The 22,140-nt window shown below is 41.2% G+C and overlaps 1 protein-coding gene across 3 annotated transcripts; it reads left to right on the top strand.

The window, feature by feature from the left end:
• The first annotated feature begins 7 nt into the window (after window positions 1-7).
• On the top strand, window positions 8-19,331 carry mapk8ip2 (mitogen-activated protein kinase 8 interacting protein 2). 3 transcript variants are annotated; one of them, XM_019857274.1, is made up of 13 exons: window positions 8-178; window positions 8,055-8,160; window positions 13,718-13,963; window positions 14,058-14,136; window positions 14,579-14,782; window positions 14,956-17,179; window positions 17,247-17,455; window positions 17,685-17,760; window positions 17,997-18,169; window positions 18,336-18,445; window positions 18,596-18,718; window positions 19,063-19,133; window positions 19,209-19,331. In XM_019857274.1, the coding sequence occupies exons 1-13, from the start codon at window positions 114-116 to the stop codon at window positions 19,309-19,311; spliced, it is 3,789 nt and encodes a 1,262-aa protein (XP_019712833.1). In that variant the 5' UTR covers window positions 8-113; the 3' UTR covers window positions 19,312-19,331. The 3 variants fall into 3 exon arrangements, with proteins under 3 accessions (XP_019712833.1, XP_019712834.1, XP_019712835.1); XM_019857275.1 differs by having other exon boundaries at window positions 14,579-14,680; XM_019857276.1 differs by lacking the exon at window positions 8,055-8,160 and having other exon boundaries at window positions 104-178.
• Window positions 19,332-22,140: the final 2,809 nt, after the last annotated feature.

Below are 22,140 nucleotides of genomic sequence, written 5' to 3' on the forward strand. Positions count from 1 at the left end.
CGGGGGGGAAGAAAGCAAAGAAAAAGCCACTGCGAACGCCCTTGCCGTGGATGGACTGCCGTTTCCCCTCCGTGATCGTCACCACGGCATAGTGGGCTCTCGAGTCAGAGAAGATGGCGGACCGGGCTGAGATGTTCTCCCTCAATACGTTCCACTCCCTCTCTCCTCCGGGCTGCAGGTAAAAAAAAAAAAAATGCGCTGGCTGCTGCGTGGTGTAGGGGGCAGAAGGGAGGGGAGAAAAGGGAAGGGAAACTGCCTGATTCTTTGCTTGCGCCTCATTCCAATGCAACATGCGGTTCATAACGCCATTCATATGTCAGAAGCAACAACAAAAGGTGGTGAATATGCTTTCTAGTGTGGTGTTATTGTCTGCTGTGGCCTTGCGGTGCTGTGGAGGCCCACGCCCTGATCCTGATTGGCGCCTTCCGACACGCAGGCTGATGCTAGAAAGTGTTTGTGATGATGCATGAAACGCATGAGTGTGAGTGGGTTGCAGGGAGCATCATCACTGCTGGGGTACACTTCATTGGAAATACATATATGGAATGGCTCTTTTTGCTCTTTGAGACGCTTAGAATCACCCGTGCGGTACTACAAATCGGTCACAACGTTAAGGGCCCGTACAAGCCAATCACACCCAGGGCAAGAGCTCAAATGAAATGATTCAATTAATTTGTTCTTGTCATATTCAAGTTTTGTAAAAGATGCACAGTTCAAAATGGGACAAAGAAAATCAAATCTAGATGCGGAACATCTTCTCAAGAACTACACGAGAACCCATGGTTGTGCTTTTCTCAGGGTAGCGGTGTTGCGATGTTTTTTTATTGACCAATGCAATATGTATTTATCTAAGGCCTGATTCGACATAAAGCGATATATTGCTTTTTTTAATGATACAATTCTTTACGATAAAGGCGATATCAATGTGATATTCTGAAACAGTGAAAGTGGCCTTTCTATAAATAAACTGGAACCAATTAAATATAACTCCATATTTAAAAAAAAAAGATTTTATTTCATTTTATTTTAGTTTAAAACCAGCTCAACTTTAATGATTCCAAAAATGTAAAAAACAACATTGACATCAGAATAAGCTTATCCTCTGAATATTATAGCACAAACAAAGTACAACAGAACAATCAAATTCTGTCTTTGTACAATAACTTACCTTATTCATCCATCCTCTGAATATTATAGCACAGACAAAGTACAACAGAACAAGCAATTCTGTCTTTGTACAATAACTTACCTTATTCATCAGACTACAGTGTTTTTAATGTATTAATGCATCAATGTAAACAGACTTTTGATGAAGTCATTCATCTATCTGAATGATATTCAACATTCTCGTTTATGAACCAAAAAAAAAAAAAGAATTAAACTTGCATATTTTCACATGAAATGAACCTGCTGCTGTGATTGTTCTGTATAACGAACAACTATATGTAACAGTAAATGATTTTGCCAAAGGCTAACATTCTTTTTCAAAAATATCAACTGGTCTACATGGTCAGGCAGCAAGACACTTCTCTATCCGCTCACAATGGACCTCATTTACGAACTGTGCGTACACACCCATTTGCACAAAACGTACGTACGTAATAAGTAACTCTTGGAGCATGAGGACATTTATGATTGAGTTTTTTAATAAGTAAGGCAGCGACACCTTTTTGGTTTATCCCATTACCTTCCATGGCACCCGCCGTTGTTGATTCTTCAGGTTTGTTGCTGTTTGTGATGCCCTGGCAACAGCTGAGACGAATTGGCGTGTTCCCATTATAATTCACTCGACATATGCAGAGGCTTGTCAAGACAATCTCCTTTCTTGCAAAATCCAAATTTTCCACAAAAACAAACGCATTACCTCTTAAAAATCTCCACACTGCCAGTATATTTGTATTTTTTCGATAAATGTCATTTCGCATAAAAAAATGACATTGAGAGTGCATTAGTGTGATGACGTATGATTAATATTCCAGAGCTATGAGCTACAGAATGCTAGACAAAGCCAAACAATCCAAAATCTAAAAAAAATCCTTCCATTTGACCTTGATGCATTGCCCAAAAGCAACTAAAACAAAATATGTATTATTATTAGCATTATTATTATTGTTATTATTATTATTATTATTATTATTATTATTTAGAGCATCAGAAATGATTCTGATGTCTCAGATCACACGTACACACAATCACATTAGCAACCCCAACGGATTTGTCATCCAGCGCTGTGCACTTTTGAGGGATTGAATTTCACGTTGAAGCTTTCAGATCAATGCGACTGGATGAAACGTGACCTCACAGCTCAGCGACAGTTGGTTGGCCGTGCTGCTCTTTATCATATCGGGCCCAAAAAAATGTCATCGTCACAATGTCAAATGTAATCACGCGAAAGAGAAGAACTATTTTCATATCATCCCAGTGATACAATATTAGGTCGTGGAACAGGCACAGTGTGACGAATGAGGACCAAAGCATGCACCTGTCATGTATTCCGCTTTATGTAACAATGCGTAAACTCATGTCAACAAAGCGAGTCAACATTTAAGCTGATGCATAGAAATACCTAATTGTAGTTATACCTTATTCCATGTACTTTGGGCGGCAGGTGGCCAGTGGTAAGCACGTCCGCCTCACAGTGCAGAGGTACAGGGTTTGATTCCGGGTCCAGCCTTCCTGGATAGAGTTTGCATGTTCTCCCCGTGCCTGCATGGGTTTTCTCCGGGTACTCCATCTTTCTCCCACATTCATTGCAGGTTGCTGGAACATTCGAAATTGTCCCTAGGTGTGAGTGTGAGCGCGAGTTGTCGTTCGTCTATGTGTCCCCTGCGATTGGCTGGCAACCAGCTGAGGGTGTCCCCCGCCTACTGCCCGAAGACTGCTGGGATAATAATAATAATAATGATAATCCATTTATTTATAAGCGCCTTTCAAAACACTCAAGGGCACTTTACAATCAAGAACAAGAAAAGACACTAAAAATTGCGGGTAAGCAGCGGCAGCCAGACGCGATGCTCCAGCACGCTCATGACCCTCATGAGGATGATTAATTGCCCAGCTCCAATTTAAAACATTATTATGTATTAATTAATTTGTTAATGTATTAATTTTATCTGCATAGAGTACATAAACTGTAAATTAAGCAGTTGGAAACATTCCAATATTATATTTTGTGATTGATTTTTATACAAGTATCTATTTTAGCTGGGAGGTAAAGTGGCTTTGTTATTGTTGTGATGATTATGATTATTTGACAATTTTTATCGTGATTTAAAAACATGACCATATGTTTCATAATAATGCAGCTTTTCGTTTCAATCAATCAAAACTATACTAAGGACACAAATGCACACAGTCTATAGGGTAAAAGTACATTTATTTGCCAAACATACAACCTTTATGTCCAAAATGTTTTAATAAGATGACATACGACGCTCATTCATGCACTAATATCCACAGGATATGATTTATTTGCCTGGATATTCCCTGTTGTTTGGTGAGACAAAATGTTACCAACAGGGTGATTTTTAGTGTGCATTTTAAATTTGAGCTCTGAAGTCAGTCTGGTTGGGGTCAGTCTTGTGGCAAGGTGGGTGTACCATTGCCATTGATTTGGTCAGAAACACTTAGATCAGATCTGACTTGGAAATGGATCTTTGGCTTGCTTGAATGGATTTATAATGAAAAATAGTCATGGCATTAGATCATTTGATGATAGTAGTCCACGATGAGCTCTTATTCTCTAGTAAAATGGGAAACGCTTGACCAAGGACTGTTTCATTAGGTTGAAAGGGATGACTCAAAGTGTGCGTGTGTGTGTGTGTGTGTTTGTGTGTGTGTGTGTGTGTGTGTGTGTGTGTGTGTGTGTGTGTGTGTGTGTGCGCGCGCGCACGTGCACATTAGTGTGAGTGACAGGACAGTGAAAAGCCTGCGAAATTGATCTCCTGAGTGACTCATTAAATAAACGTCCTTGGCTCCTTAAAGATGATGATGTCATCGTGGAGCAGGTGCTACCCTATTTGTTATTAAAGCCTTGTTCTTTCTTTCATTTAATATTCACAATTTATGGCATAATGTGAATATTTGCAATTCAGCATTCAGAAATGTGCTGAATCAGAACCTATCCTCTGTTATTCACGAAAAAAGCTTGCTTAGTCACTGTTTTGTGATCAGGCCAAAGCCATGTCTCATATAAAATGAGTGCTTTGTCACCTTCATGTGGAATCAATAGGCAATAACAAGCATTTTTTTAAATTACTCACATTATTTTCTTGTACCCTATGGTCCTCTCTGTTTGTCTAATAATTATGTGTGTTCATGTACACTGTTTCCCACCTATTCCCAATTTGTAACTTGAAAATTCACATTTTTACTGATTTTTTTTTGTTCGGTGGGAAAACTATTCTGTTATTTGCTTTTTTTTTGTGCTTTTTATGAAATGCCTATGATGCCACAAGAAGATATTAAAGCACTGTCTAATAGCAATGCAATGCTTTGGTGCTTGCTAGGTATTAGCACTCTATGGAAATCGCCAATAACAACAGATTTAAAAAAAATATGATTGGTTGCTGATAGCTTAAAAAATAAAGTTGGTCAGTGGGTGAGAAAAGTCGCCAAAGACAACATCAGCAACAATTTGGATCTGCTCACTTCAGTGCAAAACCTCAGACCAGCCATCATGGTCAGAAAAGTCATACCGGCATTTGTGTGAGACATAACCAGCCCCCCAAAAAGTCTTTTGAACTCTTTTAACCATTACATATTGCCTAAATTGACATTTGATAGCAGTAACAATGCCCTCAATGTCAATTCTTTCATCTTGAAAGTTGCTCACTTGTCCAAAATGACCCAATAAACAAAGATGAAAATATTTAAACACGTCATTCTTTTGTACAAGACACTGAGGCTACCACAATGGATTTTTGATTCACCAACGGGTGTTAAATCAAGGAAAGTGGTAATGGGGAGAATCTTGAAAATGCAACTGTCCATGCCATGTTTTTTGTTGTCGTTGTTTTTTTTTTTTTGATGGAACAGTGATAACAGTGTTCAAGAGGTAGCTTCAAACAGTCCAGAGAACTGTCTGTGTAACCACCACGCTTGCACGGACTATCACAGAAATGCACCTGTTGGTTTTTGAAGGCTTGTTAGGGAATCTCGAAACAGTCAAAGAGAGCATCTCAAATGCTTTTGTTGATCGACTATACTAGACGATATTAACTCAGCTGCCGATTTAATCAACTAAGCATCATGGCCTTGAATTATTGATTTCAACACCATCTTTCAGCATTAGCCAACAGTTTTTTGAGAGTCGCAACATGTAGTGTCACACACAATTTGACAGCCGAGGCATTTGGTAGTCGGTTTGAGCGTCCCGCAGAGCCTTAATCGATGCCCACGCACGTTGGCAGAGTTTGAATCTATCCGACAGTTTTAATGGAAGGACTTGGAAGGTGTTGTGAGGCACCCAGTACACAGAGCCTGTGCCAGTGCTGTCATCGCAATGTTGTACAGTGAGAGAGTTGTATTACTCAAGCAGGTTGACATTGTTATTTATTAAGGTTTGCTTCATTTGGACATTTAGTAGTTACTACAGGAAATATTTCAGCAGCATATTTTTGATAAAAGAAAAGAAAAAAAGCACCCAGTGCTGAGGAGGCTGCCTGGCTGGCCCCTCCCTAACTGATAGTGTATATATTTTCATGTCACTGTAGCAAATGAGAAAATATGGAGAACATTTTAAATATAAAGTTTGTCACTCATAGCATGTATTTTAATAAGTCCAGTAAGTGACTGCATTGACTAAGGTAATAAGGAGGTTAGAATAATACGGAAGTATGAATAAGGGGTGGGAGGAAATAAGTTTCCCTTTTTCCTCACTCCTAATTACTAATTCAATTTGAGTTCTTCCCTATCTTTTCCTTTTTTTCCGTATTTGTATCTATTTTATTTATATTTTAAGATTTTTGTGTTTGCTGCGTACAACAACTCTGAACAGTAGCATTCGTATCAAGACGAATGTTAGCACTAGATAAGAGGTGTCCTGGCTGGTCCACCAGTCGGTCAATATGTTAGGTGCTACAGGGTCACCATGACAACCAATACAAAAATTTGTATTCGCTATTTCGAATTGTTAATTGGCGATTTTTTTTTTTTTTGGGGTTACGGGCCAAATATCAGTTATGCGTGAGTGAAGCCCCAAAAAAATAGAGCAACTAAGGTTCCTTGGCATGTGGGCAAGGAGAGCACACTTTCACCCATTTGTTAAATGGGGCATACAGTCAAATACAAAATAACAACAGTCATAAAGAGCTGCCGTAGACCACCACTCATGCCCAGATGCTTACATGACCAACTGTATATTCTGATATCATTCACAATACCATGCCCCTTGAAGGCATAAATACTACAGTATATACAGTACTTACATGATATAAAACTAGGTCATTTTTTGACATTGTTTTTATACAGTGCAGAGCAATTTTTATTTCAATTATGCTCATCCGTTATGTCATAAAAGCTGCCAACTTTCACGTGAGAATTTGCTCCATGACATTGTGCACAACATAAGCTTGCTTGCATGCACAGTGCGCGCGGTGCCCTTTCTCCTCGATTAGAAATACTGCAATGCAGCATTTCCATGTGACACAATTGCAAGACAGCTGCTGTGGAAAACGAATGCGTGCCGCAGCTAATGGGGCGCCGTGGAATTTGAGGCTAATGACGCAAACTGGCCATGGCTCATTACAGGCCAGATCAACTTTATGGACTTCACCTGCTGTGAATTGTGAAGGCGAGCAGACCAATTCTGCTTTTGCCTCATTCTTTCCCATTTCTTCTACACAATGTTGAATACAGGTATTGGCTAAAAATAGTGACAGGGATTTTATTTGTTGATGCCAAAAAGATGAGGAGGTCGGGAGAGAACTGCAATTTTTGATTTCGTACTTTTTATTTATTTACGTGGTGGTTTTGTTTTTATTTTTTTGTTATTTTGTCTTTATATTTTTTGGGGGGTGGGGGAGTAGGATTTTCAAATTTTTTTAATTTGAAAAAAAACAAAACAAAACAAACAAAAGCAAAAACAACTACCTAACAACCAAACTCAACAGAATACCATAGTAGAGTTTTCGTTGTAGTATTTGACATGGTTTTGGTTTCTATTTTTGTGGCAGTTTTTGTTATCATTTTCTAAACATGTTGTTTTTTGGTATTTTAAACATAGAATAGTTTTGCGGGTTTTTTGTACTTTACTTAATTGTATTTTTCATGGCAAAAAAATCCCCCATATCCATGTAGCCCAACACAATTGAAAAATCAATTTTGGTTTGTTTTTTATTTTTGTGGAATTTTTGGTTTTTATTTTTCAAAGGAAAAAGATGCAGTATGTAGCTCAACAGAGCTAGTTTTGGGGTATTTTTATTTATCATGATTATTTTTTATCGTATTGTTATTATTCCATAGATTATGTTTCCATTTGCGGTGCCTTGTTGGTAGTTTAGGTTAGTAGTTTTTGGGTAATTTTCCTTTATAATGTTTGTAATGTTTCTCAAATTTTTTTAATGGATTTTGGGCAGTTGGTGTGTACTTTTTAATAAAAAAACAAACATAACAGCTTGGCATTGCAGAATTGATATTTAGTTATTTTTGTTGGAAGTTTTGGTATTTGTTGTTTTTGGTCCAAACTTTTGTTTTTCCAATGTAAAATTTTGTACTTGTGATTGGTATTTTATTTTATTTTTGGAGTTTTTGTTCATATATTTACTGCAAAAAATATGCAGATGCAGCAAAGTAGTTTGAATAACAGAAAGGATATTTTGTTTGTATTTCATTTTTTTAAATTACTTTTCTTTTTTGGGTCTGTTTGCAATGCATAATGTGTGGGTGTGGGTGTGCGTCCACTTCAACTATATTCAGTTGCGTTGCTTGTTGTCCGGTGGGCTTCATGTAGTTAATTTTGCTTGGGAAAAGACAGACATATATCAAGCAAAACACATGAAGCTACTTTGTACTCGAACATGTGTTGACTGTGTTGTATCTACTGCATTTGTTAGGCCAGCCCACGACATTAGCCTGGAGGAGTTTGACGACGAAGATCTCTCCGAAATCACAGACGACTGCGGAATTGGTCTCAATTACGACTCGGATCCCTATGAAAAGGTGAGGCTACCATGGTACTTGTTTTTCTAATTTCACCCTTGATAGCTGGCCAAAACTATTTGGGTTCAGTTTTACTGAGAGACTGACAATGGTGATCGAAATGTGTGTCACGCATCACTGTTTGCACAAATTGCAAGAAGCCTATGGTTGGAATAATTGCGCAATTAGAAAGAGAATGTGTGTTTAATTGCGTCATTAGATCTATCATCCCGTGTTTACCCCTTAATTAGTTCCTTTCGAATAAGTATCCTCTCATATCCTTACTATATGCTCGACGCTCCCTCTCTCTGTATCCATCCTGTAGCGCGTAAATGTTTGATGTCGGTGGCTCAGAGCCACGACTGCAGCAGAGGGCAGCCGACCACGGACGCTAAGACTTCTATAGTTAGTAATAACCTCCTTCTCTGCCATCTTTCAAGTCCTTGCAGCTCCCCTCCATCCTTCCCTACCTTTTGCTTCATGTCTCCTCCTTCCCTCGCTATCTCCTCTTATATGTCTTCATACCTTCCTCTCTACCTCCTCTGTTGTGCTAAATCCTTCTGTACCTCATTCCCCATCGCCTTTAACATGTCCTTTCTCCTTCCATCTTCATGTCCTACTGTATCTCCTTCCCTCCCTACATTCTCTTTCATGTCCTAACTTTTTTCCTAGCTCTTTCTACCGATCCTAGTTCCTTTCCTACATTCTTTTTTACATGCTATCTCTTCCTTCCTTACCCCCTCTGTAATGTCTTATCACCATCTCTCGCCTTCCTTCCCTAGCTCTTCCTCCATGTTTGAACTCCTTACCTTATTACCTCCTCTTTCATGTCCGAGCTCCTCTCTCTACCTGCTTCCTCATGTTCTCTGGTCGTTCCCCCATAACTCATTCCTTCTGTACCTCCTCCCCATCTCCTTCTTCATGTCTTTGCTTCTTTGCCTTTTGCCTTCTTCCCTACGTCCTTCATCACATCCTATTTCTTCCTTCTCTACCTTTTTGTTCATGTCCTTACATTTCCTTTCTTTTCTGACTATACTTAGTTCCCTTCCTCTTCTTTCACACATCTCCCTGCCTCTACCTTCTTCCCTTCCACTTTCTTCATACTCTTGCCAGTTTTTTTCATGTCTACCTCCTTCCTGACCTCTTTCTTACCTCTCTCCCTTCTTCTGGCCACCACACCCACTCCCCACTCCTTCCATCTGTCTGACGCCACCTCTTTTCTTTCCTTTTGTGGAATCCTACCTTCACGTTGTCCCTCCCTCTCCTTGTTCTCCCCTTCTTTCTTTCTTTCTCTTGTTCCTTCTCAACTCCATCCTTCAATTCTTTCCCTCCTCTGGAGCCATTTCCTCCCTTTCTATAGCTTCGAACCCTTCTTCCTTCCTCCTCCATGAATGATCTCAGGTGTCATTACTTGAGAAGCTTTAGCTCATGTCTTAACCTGCAATATATTTGTATTTCCTAAGAGCAACAACAAAAGCCCGCTCAGGCCTGAAAGAGATTTCATTTCCTGATGTACAACTCTTGCATTGTGCGTATGACACACAGGCAAACCCATCAGACTGCTCCCAGTAAAACAAATCAGGATGCACCGTAGCCCCGGGGGATCCATCTTGCTGACAGGAGCTGGATCGGGCTCGGCCAGCTGTCCCTGAGCCTGCACAAGGACATTTAGGAATAAGAGCAGCAAAATCGAGAAAGGGAAATGTCACGCACACAACCTTTCAGATTAGATTTTCGCTTGTTGTCACTTCAAGCCCCTGTGGCAGTCGCTCGTCCATGCACTAACTCTGCAATGGGTGACGATCATTACGCATTGTGATTTTTGTTGACAGATGCTCCAACCTTGAGATTATCCTTTGACCCCAGTCCCCAGACCTGATTCATTACAATTAGTCATGGGGAGTCAGTTTTTAATCTGCCTTTGAAACGAGTTTGTGAAGAGATACAAAAAACAAACGTACTTTTAATGACTACTAAAGTGGGTTATTTTAATACAAACCATCAACCGGTCATTGGTCAATACATTAAACTTTGTGTTTCCAACAGAAAACAAGTGAAATATTATATTCCAGGGTTGAATTTGTATTGGACCTCATTAGTTTGCACAACCAATACATTGTAAGAATATGTACAGTGGACCGCTATATTGCTTTTTTGAGGTGAGGGGGGATATGTGATCGCATCTAATGTCACATTATATTCACTGTAATGCCCTCTAATGTGGGAAAGGAGAGCCACAATCAGTCATTTATGAAACACCGGGAATATGGTCAATCACGTAACTCAATGAGCACACTCATGCAGAATCTGCTGTCAGCCACTGATAACCCCCCACATACTTAAACACAAACTGGCCGAAGTCACATGATCACACAGACACTACAAAATCAATATTTTCTTTACAATTCCTGCTTGTCATCTTTTAGGTGTTCAAATATATTCACAATATGTTACAAGTATGTTTAAATAAGTTTAACTATGTATTTATTTTTATTGTGTTTGATTTGCCTGGCTGATTTGCATGATTACAAGATGTTGACTGTCTTAATGGTGTTCAAACTGCCATCTAATGACCTTTTGGACTGCAGCAGAGGCATCAAATTAGTCTTGCGGGTCTGCTAATTAGACATGTAAAAGTTGTGCTGACTTTTTTTTCCCTCCGTGCATGAGCTATTTGTGCTAACTGATCAGGGGTGTTGCCCTATCAAGGTGCTTTTGCAGAGCACATATCAATTAAGGGATATCTGCAACCCTGTCAAATTATCCACCAGTATGACCGTGAAGCAATCCTGTTTGTGCTTATGTTAATTAATGAGAATGACCTGGGGAGCAAATGCGTTCTGCGTGTGCAGATGAACCCCAGTAATGACAATGAAAGTGTCTTATTTTCACTCTTGGAGTCAGCACTTCATCGCCAAGCCTTCAGTTTCTATTACTTCTTCTGTCTACTTGAGGTCACCATCGTAGACCCTAGTAACTATGACTGTGAATGTGTGTCTTGACTTTAAGAGGCAGGTCTGTTCCGCTGGGTGGCATGTTATAAAATGTATGAGGGTGTACTATTAAAGAGTGGTTCACCGAGATAACAGTTTGTTTACTTTACTGGAAGCGTGTATTTGGGTAACTGTGTTGTACAAAAAAAATCCGCAATGTACTCATCCCGAATAAAGGAACGTGATATAGCGAGGGTCGACTGTATTCAAGCATATGCCATTTATTGGAAGCTAACGCTGTTAGCCAATATAAATCTGTGGACCAAACAAAATTCTGCGGCTCTGCTTGCGTCATAATTCTGACACAACAGTGTTTCAGACAGTGGATTCTGGCCTTCACTTGAACATGGCACATCTCGGTAAAGCCTCGCTGCCAAATCGTTTGTGTGGAAACAGGCAGTATGATGTAAAGGAACCACAATTTGGCAAAATTCATTAGGGCTTGCATCCAAAAATCTTTTCAGAAATAGTCAGACAAAAAAAGATGTACCTGTACTTGGTTGTGTCATTTCACACTGGATGGATAGGCAGGCATTCCAGATGCAACTCTTTGAATTCAAGTAATTAAAAAGTCAGTTTTCTATAATGTGTCCCATTTCCCACATACACACCGTTTCTATTTATATTCATGTTTTTTTTTTGTTCTTTTTTTGGTGGCCTTGCAAACAGATGCATCCTGACAGAACCCATTATTGGTATTATGATCATCATCCTCTGGATGAGTGGCACTTACACAACACAGCTGAGGCATGTAGATTGGTCTCATATCCTCACGAAGGCTTTTATTAGAGCGACAGGGAATGAGAATTGAGTCGCTGGTGGTGGAGTGGTACACTTGCCTGACTTGTGTGCAGGCAGCATGGGATCGGTTCCCACTCAGTGACGGTATGTATGTGGGTGTCAATGGTTGTTTGTCTCTATCTCTGTAAGTGCCCTGCTACTGACTGACGACCATTTCAGGGTGTAGTCTTCCCTCTGCACATAGAAAGCTGGGATAGGCTCTTGTAACTCCCCGCGACCCTGTTCAGGATAAGCAGTGTTGGAAATTGAAATGCAAATGGAATGAGTATTTTGACGAGCACAAGCGCATGAATATCAACTCAGAACAAGGATTTGTTGCTCTGCTGGGAAAGGATCGGGTGTTTGTGTGGCACATAAAGCCGGTGTCAGCTGGATTGTGATGTGAGAGCTTTTGATTGGTCCATTAAAAAAAGACAGCAGTGCGAGAGCCAGAGAAAACTGCTGCGTCGTGCAGACTCCAAACCTGATCAATCACCTCTTGTAAAAATAGATATCAAATCCACAAAGATCTATGAAGTTGACTTCACCAATGGCTGTGATCTTGCATTTTGTCATCAAAACACTGCTTCATTGGATGGTGGCCTAATGTAATGTTTTTGGATGAGAGATTGGTATAATTTCCCTACAATTGGCTGGTGACCAATCCAAAGGGTGCAGTAGGGTCTGAGAGCTCGTCAACACCCATGACAGATTATGTCCCAGTAATTTTGTCATATGGTGTATGTAAGGTTCCCTGGAGAAGGGATGATGTGTCATGTTGTGAAATAGAACAGCTGCCTCTCCGGAGGGTTACACCACTGAGCTTGACATGTAGAACCAGATGAGCACAGGGCCTCTGCCCAAAAACATCATGAGTCATTAGTACAAGTGTATCCATCCATCCATCCATCCATCCATCCGCACTGTGAAAAAGACAGACTTCATTCTTGACTGGTTGCCAGCAAAGTTGCATAACATCACTTTACACTCTGACTCTTGTTCGCGAATCCATCGAAAACCACTAGCTTCATTAGCGAGCAGCATTCACTAAATAGCGACTCTTTCTCAAATTATTATTTGGACGGTCGCTTTTTACTTGAGGCGTGTTATTCTAAAGTAGCTATCTCACTTGAATACAATTTTTGGAGTACACTTTTTGGCTACTTGACCCACCCCTAGTCACCAGTCATTATATTATGAGTATCAGAAACAACTCGCAACATGATGCAGTGCAGTTGTACACCACTGAATATCAATAGCCTGTGTACTCAAATATGGGGATGAAGGTGTGGTCTGTTCATCGGGCCTTCCCGTAAAGCTTGTGAAACCTGAGAAGCATGTCAAATTGATTTGTCATCAACCCTCCCTGGCTCTTTGTTTTTCACCCACATTGTTTAGTCAGTCACTGTGTTGTTCGCAAAGCTTCCTCACGGCTGTGCTGCACATTGTCAATGGATTTTTAACACCTTGACTGATTTTCGAGAGTGAGTGAGCACCTACAGTAATAACAGCAAGAATCCACAGGTGGCAAAATAATACTTTTATTGGTTTGGACTGAGCACAAAAACAGCAAATATAAGAAAATTTCAGCAAAAACTGAGGTTAGGTTACCAACCAATCTGTGAATATGCAAAATCATGAGTGCTGGGCTGTGAATGTGTGGGGTTTTACTGTATATGACTGATGGCATTCTTTTTTTTTCTGTTGTACATGCTGTTAGAGCACAATGCACTTTAATAAGCATGCATACCACCAACTGCGCTGCTTGAGTGCATTAACTTGATACCATCCACTCTCTCTGTCAGGACTCCCTCATTCTAGAGAAGAATGACATGCACCACCCAGTGTGCTCCTTCCAGGACGACTTCCAGGAGTTCGAAATGATTGACGACGAAGATGAGGATGATGAGGAAGAGGAGGAAGAAGAGGAAGAGGAGGAGGTGGACCCTGATGCACCGCCGTCTCCCTCAGCGTCACCTCCCCCCTCCCCCATTCTCGGCACCCTGAAAAGCAGACCGACGACACTAAACCTCACCACGGCAGTATCGCAGGTATACGTTAACATAAGGAAAACTACTGTATGTCATGTACAGAATATCCAAGTGAGCCTGATACATTTCTGTCCATTTTTTTTTTTGTCATTAGGATTCACTGAACAACAACAGCAGTCTGTCACCAAAGAAAGCAAGCTTGCAGGACTCGTTGCGCAACCCATCGACACAAGGTGAGATTAGACTTCATTTCGGAGGTCTCAACATGCCCAGAAACACACCATACAGATGCAGTAGGACCATCCAAAACTCACTTTGTATTATATATAGTAAGTCATTTCGGGTCGAATAGACCATTTTGGTTACATTCCAGGTGTGGTACTTGAAAGAAGTACCAGTACTACCTGACAGATGGACGATACAAAATTGTGACGTTTTTGTTGCCGACGTCATCGAATATAGCGCAGTGTAGCTAGCGCATGTCAAAGTGTGTGACGGCCCATTCATCGCTGCTTTAATTTTCATATTCATTTGACTTAATATTACTATTTATAAATTATTTTGTAAAGTCTTAGGCCATCAGTAGCTTTAGTTTGCATCAATTAAAAATGTACAGTGTTCTATCAATTTGAATTTGCCCTCACCAGTCATGACCTATTCTTACTCCAACTCCAGGCCGCACGACTCCAACCCACTCATGTCTGGAGGATGATAGCAATGTCACAGGCCAATTTCCAGCCTCATCGCTTTCCCAGCCACCAGGGTCCCAGAGTCAAGGTACTCCAACAAAACAAGCAGAGGAGGGTGGGAACCCCCATTCCCCTCACAGGCCCCTCCTCTGTGACATGGAGGGCAACAGGCGGGAGAGGCTTGAATACGGTAACAGAAAAAAGGCCTGCCCAGCTAGTTTAGAACTCATTTCATCCAACATTGGTGATGCCCACCAACTGATTACTGTAAATTGTGTACATCTCATACCACATATTTCTATAAAACATCTTTTATTCTACTTTGAAGTAATTCATTTTTCTCTGTAAATGTTATCTTTTCAGGCTCATTTGGTCAATTCAAGTCCCACCCTTGCCCTGGGGATGCCACTCAACCAAAGGCCGACCCTTTAAGCCACACCACCAGAGTACCTTCTGTTGATGAGCATTCCCAGTGTTCAGACACAGAGGTGGACCATGACCTCAACAACGGTCACAACCACAAACACTTAAATCGCCTTGCCACTGACACATACACAATAACAAGCGAGTCTGGAATGGAAGCTGTGAATGACCTGGATCCAGATGGAACCAGTCACTGCTTGTCATCGACTGCTCCTTTGGGAGGCAATGATGGTGCCGACACCCCCTTGTCTGAAGACGAGCTGGACAAGGACTTTGAAGTTGAGTTCATGCGCAAGGAGACATATGATATGGTGTGCAAGGAGAACCCCTCGTCGTATGTGGAATTCCCGTGCATTGAACCTTACGAGCTGGCTGCCTTCTCTGGCTTTGTGTCCTCCAGTCACTCAGATGCTCCTGACCAGTCCAAAAGTTTTGATTCTCCAGCCTTGGCTGCTCCAGTGGTCGCGGCACATGATTCCCATTCTCCGTCTTCAGATCCTGGGATCGCAGACATGAACCAGCAAGGTTACGTGACTTCAGACCTGGATAAGGAACTGAGCTCCCCAGGCTCTGACTCTGAGCTTGATGGAGAAGTGGACATATCATTTGCTTGCGAAGGTCCCGTGCACTCAAATATGATCTCATCTATCTCAGAAACGGAGCTCGACTTGACAAGTGATGATAGCAGCAGTGGACGCTCTTCTCACCTCACCAACTCTATCGAAGAAGCCAGCTCACCTACATCAGACCAAGAACTGGACCCAGATACAGAGTTAGAGCAGGACAGTGGGATTGTGGGAATCAAATCATCTCTAATTTTGGGCCAGCCTGACCCAATCAAAGAAGGTTCTCCTCTACCCTCTCCATCACCTTTACCCTCACCAACGATCGCCACGCCATCCCCTGTTGACTCCCGCTTTTTGCCACCCAAATCATATATTGATGACCAGGCTCTCATTGAGCTAAAGAACATGGATGACGATCTTTCTGGCGATCACCAGGCTGACCCAGATGAAACCCTTCCTCCTCAACAATGCGAGGACACCATGTCCAGACAAATGGTGCTCAAGATAGAACCCGACCACAGCCTTGAGGGCTTCAAACGGTCCTTCTACCTTCCAGTGGGACCCAAGCTTATGCCTGCCACAGATGATTACGATGAAACTAGTGAAGGGGATTCAGAATCAGAAAGTGAGGATGACCTGAGTGAAAACTCAGACTCACCCTGGCTGCTGAGCAATTTGGTCAACAGGATGATATCAGAAGGCTCCTACCCAATCAGTTGTCCTGAGGAGTGCTTCAAGAGGGAGGCGTCTGTGTCAGATACCATTTCACCATCCTCAGAAATTGGTGAGGGAGATAGTTTTGCTGATGATGATCCAGAAATGGTGATTTCAGACAAGGATGGTGAAGGACTGAAAAAAGCTGAGGAATGTCAGAGAATTAAGATGGTGGAGCCTTCAAATGAAGGTGTTGCCAAAAACACTTGCCTGTATATGTGTAACCCCACCGGTGACACAATCAAACCACTGAGTCTGGATCACTGTGCAGCGAATTCACGAGAAACCAGAGATTACGCATCATGCGCCATCAAAGTCTCCACCACTGCAAAGAACGTAACAGATAAACTCTCCAAGAACACCGTGAGACCAGAGGAAAGCCGTGAGCCAAATAATGACTTTGCAATGCCAGAGGAAAGGAAGCACATGGACTCTCCGAGCCTTCGCGAGAGTATCATAAGTGATAAAGACATTGGACGGGAGATGGAGCCCCAGACGACAAGTCGCTCATGCGCTTCTCTTGAACGAATCACTGAGGTCAAACACAGGCTGACACTGGACATACCTACTGCTCAGACCAACCGTTGCTTCAGCCTCACTTATTCCACAGACAATGATGAAGAAGATGACCAAGGGGACTCGTACCCATTCTTGGATGACTTGAGGAGACGGTCCTACAGGGGGAGCGATTCACAGCTTGACAGTTCACCTCCCTCCGACCCCTGCATGCCGGACCATCCTTGCCCCGACCGTAACCTCCCGCCATGTGAGAAAGCCCTGTCTCCGAAGCCACCCAGCGAAGACGATGGACTAGCTTATGACTCCATGAAATACACACTTGTGGTTGATGAGAACACAACTCTGGAACTAGTGAGCCTCAGAAGGTATGCTATGACAGATTAGCATTTGGGACGTTTTGTTTTGTGTATTTAAAAGCCTTCATCTTCTCAGGTGCACATCAGTCCTTAGCGATGACAGCGAGCTCTCCACACTATGCGACGAAGAGCCTTTGCGAATGGGTCAGGTGGATTATTATTGCGATGGAGAGGAGGTAAGGCCAGAACTGCTCAGTTCTTCTGAAGACTCGTCCCCTGAGGCGGACCTCCCGTTTTCCAAGAAGTTTCTCAACGTCTTTGTCAACAGCACATCACGCTCCTCTAGTGAGTCACATAGCACACTAATAACATTTTGCTTTGGTCATTTGCTCACATAGGACTGCTATTATGTGAACATTGTCGTTCAATAGTCAGAGGGCCATTCTGTTGATGGCTTTTACTTTCGTTTTTGGGGGTTTGGTATTTTTTAACAAGAGGATAGGATCCTGTATTAGTGTTATTTAAACTTTGTAAAATATTTAGGACAACTGCTGACTGACCGTTTTTCACATAGGTACCGAATCCTTTGGCCTTTTCTCCTGCACCATCAATGGGGAGGAGAGGGACCAAACACACAGGGCAGTGTACAGGTGAGATACATTGCTGAATGACATCTTCAGACAAGTCCCTCGTCAATAAAATGGATGTTTATCTATATGTGTGCTGCATTTGTCTTGCGACCAATCCAGAGTATACCCGGCTTCTTGCCGAAAAGCCAATTGGCACAGGTTGCAGCTCACCCGCCACCTTTGTGTGGAGATACAGTTATGGATGGAAGTGATCTGCGGTAATTGTGGTATTGTAATCCCTGAACCTCCCTGTGTAGGTTTATCCCCAGACACGCCGACGAACTGGAGCTGGATGTGGACGACCCTCTCTACGTGGAAGAGGAAGAGGACGACTACTGGTACCGAGGCTACAACATGCGTACAGGAGAACGCGGAATCTTCCCCGCCTTCTATGCCCACGAGGTCATTGGTCACTCCAAAGAGATGTTGGGTGAGCGCAGAACCTCGGATTTTCAAGGTTCAAGATTTTTTTCTCAAATTGTGTGCTAAGAGGACAAATTTGAATATGTTCTCATAATGCCAATAACTACCCCATGGCATCAAAATTTTGTGTGTGCCGGATCCGAATTCGACACTTGTACTCCTGTCCTGTCCAGCCATGAAACGTAATCCAGCATGGATAGAGACATTCGACGTGCAGTTCTTGGGTTCCGTCGAAGTCCCTCAACATCAAGGCAATGGAATTCTTTGTGCTGCCATGCAGAAGGTAAACAAAACAGTGAAACACAACAAACACACGCATTTTTGTGTGATGGTACCTTGACTTACCAGCACTTGAATTTAGGAGAGGTTTTTTTTTTTGTGTGTGTGTGTGAAAAACCTCTGTTTATTTGTGACACTATCTCTTTTGCCGAAGATTGCACTGTCCAGGAAACGGACTGTGCACGTGCGACCCCCCTCCCTGTGTGAGTTGGAGATCAGCTTGCAAGGAGTGAAGCTGATCATGAGTCTGGAAGATGAATACGACTGTCTGGACGAGGTGATAATAACATAGAGCCTATAGAGCCTTGCTCAAATTCAGTGTGCTCGTCAACTGACTTGGGCACCAGAAGTAGAAAACATGCTACAAGTAAGATGGCTATGAAGGATATTGAATTCATTCTCAAACGGCTTTCCATAGCACAATAACTGGCTCCTATTCTTGTGGTATGCTGTTGGTCATGATTGAAGAATAGAAAGCTTGACATGTGCAGTAGTTATAAAATTGATTTGGGACAGCAAGGAATGAGGTTTATCAGAAGAAATGGCCATCAAAACCTTGATCCAATTCAAAAACTGATAAATGCGGTTGATAGAATGCTTTGTTTGTCTTTTTGTCATCAGTTTGACAGATGCAGTCACTTCTTCCAGATGAAGAACATCTCCTTCTGCGGTTGTCATCCCAGGAACAACTGGTAACCGGACATTTTCTCTGCCCGTTATCCGCCGCTGCCGATGTACAGCCTGATTTTTGCTCTTCTTTTGCTCAGCTACTTCGGCTTCATCACAAAGCACCCCATGCTGAGCAGGTTTGCGTGTCACGTGTTTGTCTCCCAGGAGTCCATGCGACCTGTAGCGGAGTGTGTTGGGTGAGTGCAAATTCTCTTATGTTGAAAAACAATGCAACAAAAAAGGAAATAATCTGCTAGGTTTGTCATACTCTGGCTATAATCACAGCATTCGGAAAAACTTTCTTAACCGTCTCACTAGTGGAAAAAGAAGGCAACTACTGTAAAGCGTAAACACAAAAATCAAAACAACAAAACAACAAAACACTCCACCTTACATTTGCGAACAAGTGATGATGTGTATGGCCGTATCTGGATACAATGATTGAAATTGAATAAGGACAAAGGTACTGGGACATCACGTTGTGTGCCAATTCATTTGTCCACATGGTGTCCCCTTACTGTACTGTTGTTGTTATGGTGTCCAAATATTATTGTCTATATTGTTTCCCAATAGTTGTGTCCTTATGATGTCTTGACAATTGTGCCGTTTTGGAGTTGGGTCGGTGACCATCAGGTTTTATGATGGGCCATAGTTTGAGCCTAAAGCAAATTAGACTGGTCAATGAATTTTTTTAAAATCAGAGATGCAAGTTCTCTACATTCATATCTTCTGCTGATACCGAATCTGTCCTCGTTTTTGTCTCGAGCACATCAGATAAAAAAAAAAAAACAAAAAAAACAACAACATTAAAAAATATAATAATAATAATAATAATAATAATAATAATAATAATTGTTATTATTATTATATATGTTATATAAATGTTGTGACACTGTTTCTCCTTTCAGGTGTCACCACAGTGAATTGCTCATAAATATCGATATAACACAAATTGTATCTCCATAGAGTTACGTGTATGAGTTGTTTGGGATAGTGGTCTTGGGAGAATATTTAAATGAAAATTTAAAAGCCCCAAAATAAAGTCTTACTCGTAAGTATCAAGTTGAAATTAACAGTGTCATTTAAATGAATCTCGTGTTTTCATTGAGAATGTCGTTTATGTTTAAATGAATTCATAGAAGCACCTATTTCACAGCATATTTAAATTAAATGTTGGTTATTTGTTTTTGCGTGGGCTTTATTTTTTTTTTATCACTTTTGTTGGTTGTCAGTCGCTAGTTGATGACGTCGACAAATAGCGCCTTCCTCAATGTTGGTATCTTTACAGCTCGTGCGTGCGACCTTTGACTCTGCGTACTGTTAGAATTTTGTACTTTGCCCCCCCCCACCCCACATGATCTCGAGATATCGAATATGTTCCTTATGAGGAGAGCTGTATTGCTGCCCCTCACGTGGACCAACTCCTGTCGGACATTTTGCGTCTCCAAAAGTCTCCAGATGGAAAGAAAAGTGAGTGACAGCAGTAGTCCGGACATAATTCAGCATTTTAGACACTCCTAATTTTTTTTCCGACCGTGTCTCCTCTTTCCGGAAATGTCAGCTTTTAATGAATTAAAATATTTCATTGTTTTTTTGCCCTTCGCAGGGTTTGGTGCTGGGATTCAAAAAGACGGGAAAAAGAGAACAAGATGATGCACTTGTGCTCACTTCCCGCTTAGGGTTTGGCGTGCGGATGTTTTTGAATGCCTTTGGAAGGCATGTGAGCACACTTGTGATTGCTCTACTTCTGTTTACCCTGCAGCCATACAACAATGGAACTCTGGATTGTGAAGGAATTATTGATTAGGATTAGAATTTCAACTAAATGATCATTTGTTGGTTTCATACAACCCCTAGTTGCACTAGATAAAACATAGGGTATGATAATAATATAATAAAATGCTACATTTCCCTTTCAGTCATTTGTCCATGTTTTCATTGAGAGCAGCCCGCAGTTTCGAAGTTATTTTAACACACCTGGCAAGTGTTATAGATTTGATTAACTCCTTTACACTCTTTTTCGTAGGAGGCAGGGTTAGAAAATTTGGCAAAATATCTGCACAAAAACAGAAACTGCGAGCACAAAATACAGCAGTACTTGCACTGCGAGGTAACCATGTGAACTGATTGTGGCCGGATGTTGTCCCCATGAAGTTCAGTGCCCTCTTCCTAATATTCATTAGGTTGCAGTCGTTTTTTTCTTGTCATGTTCCAAAATTCTGTCCGAGGATGTACTTACTACTTTATTCTCTCAAAATTATGATCTTCTCACAAGGTTATGACTTTTTTTTGTCATTTACAACTTTAAAATAATGCACATTTTCATATCATCAGCCACATAGCAGAATTGCTGAAGTCAATTTTCACTCTTTTTGGAAAACAAGAAAAAAAAACTCTTTAACTCATTCACTCCCAAAGACGTTTTTATGTCTTTTCAGACTTGGTTTAGAATTGGCTGGTACTGAATTAGTTTTAACAGACACCTTGGTATTTTATCATTGATATTGTAACAAAAACTTCAACCAGATGGGTGAACAAGTAATCGAAGGAAAAAAGACTCAACAAAAGATTCCGATATGTGTTCAAAAAATAGTTTTCTTGTTTTCCCCCAATTTTTTTAAAATGACTGAGGCAATTATGCTATGTGGCTGACAATAGATTTCTCATACATTTTTTCATTAATATTGTGATTTTTCTTATCTAGAAATATATGGATTTTTTTTCTGAAAATATAGTGCTTTTTCCCCCCTAATAATATTGTGATTTAACTGACGTAAATTCGACTTTTTCACATGAAAACTCTTAATTTTTTTATTCTTCTCAAATAGGACACTTTACTCCCCCTTTCAAACAAGCGCCTCATCCACACTCATAAAGGAAGCTGAGAGTTTTCTCGCGGTTGCTCAAGGCAGAGGAATATCATGTTAATATCATGAACTGGAATCATTTTGGACAATACAACTTGGTCGTATTAGGCGCCACACTGAAAAGAAAAAAATATTCCTAAAACGACCAAAAAGAATAAAGTCG

Source organism: Hippocampus comes, unplaced genomic scaffold, assembly GCF_001891065.2.
Source record: "Hippocampus comes isolate QL1 unplaced genomic scaffold, H_comes_QL1_v1.1 scaffold186, whole genome shotgun sequence".
Lineage (NCBI taxonomy): Eukaryota > Metazoa > Chordata > Actinopteri > Syngnathiformes > Syngnathidae > Hippocampus > Hippocampus comes.

Excerpts from the sequence above, each read along its gene's own strand:
- mapk8ip2 (XM_019857274.1), top strand. The coding sequence starts at position 114 with ATGGCGGACCGGGCTGAGATGTTCTCCCTCAATACGTTCCACTCCCTC. Across the intron at positions 179-8,054 it reads CTCTCTCCTCCGGGCTGCAG|GCCAGCCCACGACATTAGCC; the intron begins GTAAAAAAAAAA and ends TGCATTTGTTAG. Across the intron at positions 13,964-14,057 it reads TCACCACGGCAGTATCGCAG|GATTCACTGAACAACAACAG; the intron begins GTATACGTTAAC and ends TTTTGTCATTAG.